General features: G+C 50.2%; 1 protein-coding gene across 1 annotated transcript; it reads left to right on the plus strand.

Annotated features, from left to right (window-relative positions):
• Positions 1–4,146: 4,146 nt before the first annotated feature.
• LOC131478388 (uncharacterized) lies at positions 4,147–8,208 on the plus strand. Its single transcript, XM_058657443.1, is given in 3 exon segments — positions 4,147–6,189; positions 6,191–8,009; positions 8,012–8,208. Coding segments are annotated over 3 exon segments (4,059 nt in total).
• Positions 8,209–10,424: the final 2,216 nt, after the last annotated feature.

The following is a 10,424-nucleotide window of genomic DNA, read 5'->3' on the forward strand; positions in this document are numbered from 1 at the left end:
CCTCACTCAAGGCGCTCAAAACTCCACAGCCAAACACAAGTTCAGCGCCCAAGCCATTTCCCGCTGCCATGGAAACCAAGTGCTCTGGCAGCACATATGACTGAAAGTGGCTATGACTCTTGGGGAACTCAGTGAGGTGGTGAATGGCAACTGCCCGACGCAGCAGCACAGCTCTTCCAGTGCCAAAACAACTCCACCTGGCTCAGGAACTTCACATACCATCAGCTGTGCTAGCTAGCAGCTATCTAGGAAACCCTGTTTGGTCACTTCCGCTCCAATGCCCATTGAGCCCAGTGTGATGGAATCAAGCAGCTTGAGCACCCACACTAAACTAACATGGAGCTCCTCACTCAAGGCGCTCAAAACTCCACAGCCAAACACAAGTTCAGCGCCCAAGCCATTTCCCGCTGCCATGGAAACCAAGTGTTCTGGCAGCACATATGTCTGAAAGTGGATATGACACCTAGGGAACTCAGTGAGGTGGTGAATGGCAACTGCCCGAAGCAGCAGCACAGCTCTTCCAGTGCCAAAACAACTCCACCTGGCTCAGGAACTTCACATGCCATCAGCTGTGCTAGCTAGCAGCTATCTAGGAAACCCTGTTTGGTCACTTCCGGTCCAATGCCCATTGAGCCCAGTGTGATGGAATCAAGCAGCTTGAGCACCCACACTAAACTAACATGGAGCTCCTCACTCAAGGCACTCAAAACTCCACAGCCAAACACAAGTTCAGCGCCCAAGCCATTTTCCGCTGCCATGGAAACCAAGTGCTCTGGCAGCACATATGTCTAAAAGTAGCTATGACACCTAGGGACCTCAGTGCACTGGTGAATAGCAACTGCCCGAAGCAGCAGCACAGCTCTTCCAGTGTCAAAACAACTCCACCTGGCTCAGGAACTTCACATACCATCAGCTGTGCTAGCTAGCAGCTATCTAGGAAACCCTGTTTGGTCACTTCCGGTCCAATGCCCATTGAGCCCAGTGTGATGGAATCAAGCAGCTTGAGCACCCACACTAAACTAACATGGAGCTCCTCACTCAAGGCGCTCAAAACTCCACAGCCAAACACAAGCTCAGCGCCCAAGCCTGTAGAGCCCAAATTTAGCTCCAGCAGAAAAAGGGTCAATAGGATGCCTGCAGGCAGAAGACCTTGTGAGATAATGAGCCGCAGAAGATCTTGCAAGATAGAGAGCTAGGAGCCATTCGGTGCTTTCCAAGAGCTAGGAACAGTAAGCTTCAGTTTCCCAAGTTTCCATTTATACAAAAGAAAGATAAGTTTCCATTTCTCAGACATTGAGTCATTCTTGAAGTCTACTTTGAGCAAGGGCAGCTCCTGTACCAATCATAGCCTTGTGTAACTTAAAGGTGCCAATGAGATCCCTGTAACTATGCATCTGCTTCTGTAACCCCGCTTCCTGCTTCCCATATCCTATAAAAAGTCCCAGCTTGTGCGGCTCGGCGCGAGTCCCTGCTAAAACGCGCGGGAGCGTCCACGAGCCTGTGTAAAATAAACCTTGCCTCATGCGTGATTGCATCTCTTGGTCTCGTGTCTCGTGTCTGGGGGAGGGCTCCGTTCGTCGGGGGTGAGGGGACCCTGGCCCCTGCCCACTCGGGTTTAACAAGCCATTTCCCGCTGCCATGGAAACCAAGTGCTCTGACAGCACATATGACTGAAATTGGCTATGACTCTTGGGGAACTCAGTGAGGTGGTGAATGGCAACTTCCCGACGCAGCAGCACACCTCTTCCAGTGCCAAAACGATTCCACCTGGCTCAGAAACTTCACATACCATCAGCTGTGCTAGCTAGCAGCTATCTAGGAAACCCTGTTTGGTCACTTCCGGTCCAATGCCCATTGAGCCCAGTGTGATGGAATCAAGCAGCTTGAGCACCCACACTAAACTAACATGGAGCTCCTCACTCAAGGCGCTCAAAACTCCACAGCCAAACACAAGTTCAGCGCCCAAGCCATTTCCCGCTGCCACGGAAACCAAGTGCTCTGGCAGCACATATGTCTGAAATTGGCTATGACTCTTGGGGAACTCAGTGCACTGGTGAATGGCAACTGCCCGACGCAGCAGCACAGCTCTTCCAGTGCCAAAACGACTCCACCTGGCTCAGAAACTTCACATACCATCAGCTGTGCTAGCTAGCAGCTATGTAGGAAACCCTGTTTGGTCACTTCCGGTCCAATGCCCATTGAGCGCAGTGTGATGGAATCAAGCAGGTTGAGCACCCACACTAAACTAACATGGAGCTCCTCACTCAAGGCGCTCAAAACTCCACAGCCAAACACAAGCTCAGCGCCCAAGCCTGTAGAGCCCAAATTTAGCTCCAGCAGAAAAAGGGTCAATAGGATGTCTGCAGGCAGAAGACCTTGTGAGATAAGGAGCGGCAGAAGACCTTGCAAGATAGAGAGCTAGGAGCCGTTGGATGCTTTCCAAGAGCTAGGAACAGTAAGCTTCAGTTTCCCAAGTTTCCATTTTTACAAAAGAAAGATAAGTTTCCATTTCTCAGACATTGAGTCATTCTTGAAGACTACTTTGAGTATGGGCAGCTCCTGTACCAATCATAGCCTTGTGTAACTTAAAGGTGCCAATGAGATCCCTGTAACTATGCATCTGCTTCTGTAACCCCGCTTCCTGCTTCCCATATCCTATAAAAAGTCCCAGCTTGTGCGGCTCGGCGCGAGTCCCTGCTAAAACGCGCGGGAGCGTCCACGAGCCTGTGTGAAATAAACCTTGCCTCATGCGTGATTGCATCTCTTGGTCTCATGTCTCGTGTCTGGGGGAGGGCTCCGTTCATCCGGGGGTGAGGGGCCCCTGGCCCCTGCCCACTCGGGTTTAACATTTGGAGGTCGCACAGAGACTTGGGGACCTTCTGCCGCACCCACGGACAGCTGGCCAACCGGAGGTAAGGCTGTGACTGCAGTCAATCGCTTTCTGTTGTCTCTTATTGTTGTATCTCTTTGTGATATTGTAAGTGTTGGTTTTTGGAGATCTCTTTGTGATACTGTGAGATTTGGTTTTTGGAAATCTCTTTGTGATATTGTGAGACTTGGTTTTTGGTGATCTCTTTGTGATATTGTGAGATTTGGTCTTTGGTGATCTCTTTGTCATATTGTGAGACTTGGTCTTTGCTCTTTTCCTGACGGATCCGTTTGGCCTCTGATGAGGCGTTTGGGAGACTAGAGAAGGAGTCGACGGACTCTTCGGACTTCTCTCTCTCCACCCCGGGGGACACTCCGTGGGATTGGAAGCCTTCGGGCTTCGTTTGGAAGCCTCCGGGCTTCGTGTGGTGGCCACATCTTTCTTCCTTTTTGGTGTTTTTGTTTTTGGTGCATTTGTTGTCCGGGGGTTGAACTCCCCGTGTGTTCTGTGGAGGCGCCGGCGCTGTGTGAATGAGTAAGCACGCTGCGTGTGCGTGTGTGTGTGAGAAAGGCCTGTGTATATTGCCTGTAGTGTGTAAAGTTTGATAAGTAAGTAGTGTGGATGTGTTAAGATGGGCCAAAAGGTCACAACTCCCCTGAGTCTTTCCCTAGATCACTGGAGTGAGGTCCGTGACCGGGGTCATAGCCTCTCCGTGGATGTGAAAAAGAAGAAATGGAGGACCCTTTGTGCGGCTGAATGGCCGTCATTTGATGTCGGATGGCCACGAGAGGGAACTTTTCATCTACCCATTATTTTACAGGTCAAGGACCGGATCTATGACAAGGGTCCCCAAGGCCATCCGGATCAGATCCCTTATGTAACTGTGTGGGAGAACCTTGCCACTAATCCCCCTTCCTGGGTGTCTCCATTTCTCCCAACAGGAAAGGAGAGAGTAAGCGGACCATCGGGAAATGTCTCCTCCTTATATCCCACTGTAGTTAAAGGCTCCGTTAAGGCGGTCCTTCCTCAGGATGACACCTTACTAGCTGATCTGCTGAATGAGAAACCCCCTTCATTACAGGTCCCTCCTGCACAGCCTGCCGCCCCACAGGCGGCGGCTCAGCCTCCACCAGGGGCCCCAGAGCGACCGGAGCCGTCTGCCCCAGTGGAGGCAGACCACCACCAGATCACCGCCCAGCTCCCCCGTGGCAGGCAGGCTGAGAGGGAGGAGGGAAGCTGTTCCAGGAGAAGTGTCAGTGACCCTTCCGTTGCGCCAGATGGGAGGCGCCGAGGGTCCCTGGCAGTATTGGCCTTTTTCTGCGTCTGATCTTTATAATTGGAAACAGAATAACCCCCCTTTCTCCAAGAATCCCGTTGCGCTGACTGGGTTGATTGAATCTATTCTGTTGACTCATCAGCCCACGTGGGATGATTGCCAGCAGCTTTTACAGATCCTATTAACCTCTGAGGAGAGGCAACAGGTGTTCATGGAAGCCCGGAAAAATGTTCCGGGGGACGATGGCCGGCCCACTCAGCTACCCAATGAAATTGATGAGGCGTTCCCTCTGACGCGTCCGGATTGGGATTTTCACACCAACCAAGGTAGGGGACACCTGCGTCTTTATCGCTGGATTCTCATAGCGGGCCTCAGAAGTGCCGGGCGACGCCCGACCAATTTGGCACAGATAAAGCAGGTGATTCAAGGGCCAGAGGAGACCCCGACGGGTTTCTTAGAGAGATTAAAGGAAGCCTATCGCATGTACACACCATTTAATCCCGATAGCGAGGAGCAAGCAGTAAATGTGGCAATGGCCTTCATTTGGCAGTCAGCGCCAGATATTCGGAATAAGTTACAGCGATTAGAAAATTTGCAAGGATACAGCTTGACTGACTTATTAAAGGAGGCTGAGAAGATTTTCAATAAAAGAGAAACAGTTGAAAAAAAAAAAGAAGAGAGACTTAAGAAAGAGGCAGAGTTGCGTGAGGAGAGGTTGCGAAAAGAAGCAGAAGAGAGAGATAAAAAGCGCGATAAGGAATTTAGCCGGCTCTTGGCCACAGTAGTAGAAAACAGGAATTCAAGCGCAGGGAGAACAGATAGGCGCCGGGAGACGGGCAGACCTAGAGACCATCGAGGCCAGTGTGCCTATTGCAAAAAGAGGGGGCATTGGGTCAGAAATTGCCCCAAACTGAGAGCAAAGGAACAAGGGAAAGAAGTGAACCAGCCTTCTCGAGTTCTGGCTTTGGATGAAGACTAGGAAAGTCAGGGCCAGGAGCCTCCCCCTGAGCCCAGGGTAAACTTGCAAGTAGGGGGGCAGCCGGTAACATTCTTAATAAACACAGGGGCTCAACACTCGGTGCTCAATCAAAGACCTGGGCCTCTAAGTGACCGAACGGCATGGGTGCAGAGGACCACTGGGGGAAAACAATACCGATGGACCACTGAGAGAAAAGTACAATTGACATCAAGGAGAGTTACTCATTCGTTTTTACATGTACCCGATTGCCCATACCCACTCTTGGGAAGAGACTTATTAGGAAAGTTAAAAGCCCAAATACATTTTTTAAAAGGTGGGGCTACAGTTACTGGTCCAGAGGGAGCCCCCTTGCAGGTCCTAACTCTGAGCTTGGAAGAAGAATATCGATTGTATGATAAACCTGGCTACTCAATGACCATGGCTATCGACTCTCAGAATATGTGGCTGACTAAATATCCATTGGCATGGACAGAGACTGAGAGAATGGGGATGGCCGTGCACCAACCTCCCCTCATAATAAATGTTAAGGCATCGGCGGTGCCGATTGCAGTGAGACAATATCCAATGACCCATGAGGCCCATGAGGGGATACGACCTCACATCCAGAGACTCCTAAATCAGGGAATTCTGACTCCCTGCCGTTTCCCTTGGAACACCCCTCTGCTGCCGGTCAAGAAACCTGGTACTAATGATTTTAGACCTGTGCAAGATCTACGGGAGGTTAATAAGAGGGTCGAAGATATGCACCCAACAGTGCCAAATCCTTATAATCTTCTCAGCACCCTGCCACCTACTCATATTTGGTATACAGTGTTGGATTTAAAAGACGCTTTCTTTTGTTTAAGACTGAGCCCCCAGAGTCAGCCCTTGTTCGCGTTCGAATGGCAGGACCCGGAAATGGGTATCTCAGGACAATTGACTTGGACTCGTTTGCCTCAAGGCTTCAAGAACAGCCCTACTCTGTTCAACGAGGCGCTACATTGAGACCTCGCAGACTATCGGGTAAGAAACCCCCATCTGATTCTTCTCCAGTATGTTGATGACATACTTTTAGCTGCCTCGTCAAAAAAAAAAAAAATGCGAGGAGGGCACAGGAACTCTTTTAAAAACATTGGGGCATTTGGGATATCGGGCCTCAGCCAAGAAGGCCCAGATTTGCCAACAGGAAGTGACTTACTTAGGTTACAAACTAAAAGAAGGACAACGGTGGCTAACTGAGGCACGGAAAGAAACTATTTGCAACATCCCCGTGCCTCAGAACCGCCGCCAATTGCGAGAATTCATTGGCACCGCCGGGTTCTGCCGATTGTGGATCCCGGGGTTCGCCGAATTGGCGGCCCCCCTTTACCCACTGCTAAAATCTGAGACTCCCTTCGAATGGACCCCAGAGCAGCAGGGGGCGTTTGACAGGATCAAAAAGGAATTTCTCTCTTCCCCGGCATTAGGACTCCCTGATCTAACCAAGCCCTTTGAACTCTTCCTAAATAAACGAGGGGGATATGACAAGGGAGTCCTTACTCAACGACTTGGACCTTGGAGGCGCCCTGTCGCCTACTTATCCAAGAAACTGGACCCAGTGGCTGCTGGGTGGCCCCCGTGTCTCAGGATCGTGGCCTCAGTGGCAGTGCTTGTTAAGGATACCACCAAACTGACCTTGGGGCAGCCCCTGACTATGTTGACGCCCCACGCTGTTGAATCCCTCATTCGACAGCCTCCGGAGAGATGGGTATCCAATGCTAGACTGACTCACTACCAGTCAATGCTGTTGGATACTGATAAAATTCGGTTTGGGCCAGTCACTACCCTCAACCCTGCCACCCTATTGCCAACACCCCATGAGGCCACCAGCGATCCTCATGATTGTCAGCAAGTCCTGGCTGAAGTTCACGGCACCCAACCAGACCTGCTGGACCAGCCTCTGTCGGGAGCAGATTTCACCTGGTTCACAGATGGGAGTAGCTTCATCGCCAATGGAGAACGGAGGGCCGGAGCAGCGATGACTACCGATTCTCAGGTGATTTGGGCTGGCGCCCTACCGCAAGGGACGTCAGCCCAACGAGCGGAGCTAATTGCCTTGACGAAAGCCCTTCAATTGGCGGAAGGTAAGAGACTTAATGTATACACAGACAGTAGATACGCCTTTGCTACTGCCCACATTCATGAAGAAATATACCGGAGGAGAGGACTGTTAACGTCTGAGGGAAAAACTGTTAAAAATAGACAAGAAATTATTGAACTGCTAAAAGCTTTGTTTCTTCCAAAGGCCTTAAGTATCATACACTGTGCAGGACATCAAAAAGGAGATAGCCTGGTAGCGAAAGGAAACCGTTTAGCGGACGCTACGGCTCGAGAGGCAGCAACGGGGCCTCAAGTCCTAGTCACCAGAGATCCCTGCTCTGAGACTCCAGAGGCCCAACCCAAATGGGAATATTCAGAGCAGGACCTGGATATAGTCCAGGGACTACAGGCCAGTTTCGACCCAGAGGAAGAGGTCTGGGTTCATCAAGGTAGACGTGTGATGCCCCTCGCAGTGGCCGAGCAGTTGATTGACCAAATTCACAGACTCACTCATTTAGGTGTCAAGAAGATGAAGTCAGTTTTACAACGAGAAGAGGTAGCCACCTACATCCCATGTAAAACGGCACTCTTGCAGAAGACTGTTGATAACTGTAATGCCTGCACCCTTGTCAACCCCAGCCGGGAAAAACCGGCATTAGGAGCTAGACTAAGAAGGCATAGACCAGGAGAACATTGGGAAATAGACTTCACTGAAATTAAGCCAGGGATGTATGGTTACAAATACCTTCTAGTCTTTGTAGACACCTTCTCAGGATGGGCAGAAGCCTTTCCCACCAAGAACGAGACGGCCAATGTGGTGGTTAAGAAACTACTAGAAGAAATCTTCCCACGATATGGAATGCCACAAATAATAGGGACGGACAACGGGCCTGCCTTCGTCTCCTAGGCGACGCCACTCCAGGCACATCTGAGGGCGCTACAACTGGTGCACCAGGACATCTGGGGGCCCCTGGCCGCTGCCTATCAGGACGCCCAGACATCCCCTACGGTGCCACACCCCTATAAGATTGGAGACACTGTCTGGGTTCGCCGACATCAGTCCAGGATGCTGGAACCGCATTGGAAAGGACCCTACACTGTCCTTCTCACCACTCCCACCGCTTTGAAGGTAGACGGGATTGCGTCGTGGATCCACGCTTCTCACGTCAAGGCAACCAGACCCGAATCCCCGAACGCCAACACTCCACCTTCGCAATGGAAAGTCCAGCGCACTCAAAACCCTTTAAAGATAAGACTGTCGCGTGCCTAATTTTCTGCGTTGCTTTTGTATGCAGTAGCCCTCACCTGCCACAATTACAAACTTGGCAGGTGATTTCTGCTACCGGTAAGGTAGCATGGGAGGTACAGTCAGACCGACATCCCATAGGAACTTGGTGGCCAAATCTATACCCTGATCTTTGCCAGCTAGTGACCAGTCTAGAGAATTGGGGTGCCAGTGATAAAGACCCTGCCTCAGCCTCGACATTCTGCCCTTCCAATTTCAGAGGGTGGGGCCCTTCGGGCTTTCTCCCTAACCTAGCCCGCTGTTATAACCCCTTGCTCAGGCGGTCCCTTCGAGACGAACCTTTTTGTGTGTGTCCTCGAGAGAACCACAGACGCCCTGCTTGTGGGGGAACAGAGTCCTACTATTGTAAAACTTAGGGCTGTAAAACTACGGGGACAGGATACTAGATACCTAAGACAAGTAATGACTACATACAAATAACCAGGGCTACCTTTAATCCCTCATCTTGTAATCAATTAAATGTCACCTTCTCCGCCAAAGGTAAAAAAAAGCCATTTGCCTTGGCTGACAGGTAAAACCTGGGGACTACGTCTGTACAAATCAGGGGAGGATCAAGGGCTTCTCTTCAAGATCAAACTACACCTAAATCAAGGGCTCCCACAGTCCATTGGACCGAACTTCGTTTTGGCAGATCAGAGGGGCCCATCCAGATTACATGAGCCTCCTCCAGCACCGCCCACTTCCAGATTACATGAGCCTCCTCCAGCACCGCCCACTTCCACTCCTAGCATAGCTGTTACTTCACCCCCTATTCCTGGAGGCACCGGAAATCGCCTGTTAAAATTAATCAAGGGGGCATATTTAGCTTTGAATGCTTCAGATCCCGATCGTGCTAAAGACTGTTGGCTGTGTTTAAGCCCGAGTCCTCCGTATTATGAAGGCATCGCTGTGAGTCTAGAGCCTTCCACCCACTCTTCGCCTCCCCCAGCCTGCTCTGTGAAGGATCATGAGCTGACTCTGACTGAGGTCACAAGTAAAGAGTTATGTATTGGTAAAACACCTAAGAGACTGAGTCTTTGTAATGCCTCTCTCCAGGTAAGACCTGGAGATTAATACTTGACCCCACCTGAAGGAACCTATTGGGCTTGTAACACCGGGTTAACTCCTTGTGTTTCAGCTAGGATTCTTAATCTTACCAGTGATTTTTGTGTGCTTATACGATTGTGGCCCAGGATGACTTACTATTCCTTCAATGCTATTCTTGCAGCCTACGAGCATCCCAACCGGATCAAACGAGAGCCTGTTTCCTTGACCTTAGCCATTTTATTAGGAACAGGAGGAGTCGCAGCCGGCATAGAAACCGGGGCAACAGCCCTGCACCGTACAGACCAGCTTCAGTTCCTCCATGAGGCAATGGATGAAGATTTAAGGGCTCTAGAAGAGTCAGTACGGGTCCTCAAGGACTCTCTAACTTCCTTATCTGAAGTGGTGTTACAAAATAGACGAGGATTAGACCTGCTTTTTCTAAAAGAAGGAGGATTGTGTGCAGCCCTAAAAGAAAAGTGTTGTTTTTATACGGATCAAACAGGCATAGTTACTGAGACATTAAATAAACTGAGAAAAAGACTAGACCAGAGACAGAGAGAATTTGAGGCCCAACAGGGCTGGTTCGAAGGAGTGTTTAACCGCTCACCCTGGCTGACTACCTTAATCTCTTCACTACTGGGACCACCCATCATTCTGTTTTTACTCCTAACCATTGGGCCATATATTATCAATAGACTAGTACGGTTCATAAGAGAAAGATTGTCAGTGATCCAGACTTCTATACTAACAAACCAGTATCAAACACTCAGGACAGAACAACAAGCAACTTGAGTCAATGATTTGCCTCATGCCCAAAAGAAAAAGGGGAAATGTAGAGCCCAAATTTAGCTTCAGCAGAAAAAGGGTCAATAGGATGCCTGCAGGCAGAAGATCTTGTGAGATAAGGAGC

The sequence above is a fragment of the Ochotona princeps genome, chromosome 32, assembly GCF_030435755.1.
Source record: "Ochotona princeps isolate mOchPri1 chromosome 32, mOchPri1.hap1, whole genome shotgun sequence".
Classification (NCBI taxonomy): Eukaryota; Metazoa; Chordata; class Mammalia; order Lagomorpha; family Ochotonidae; genus Ochotona; species Ochotona princeps.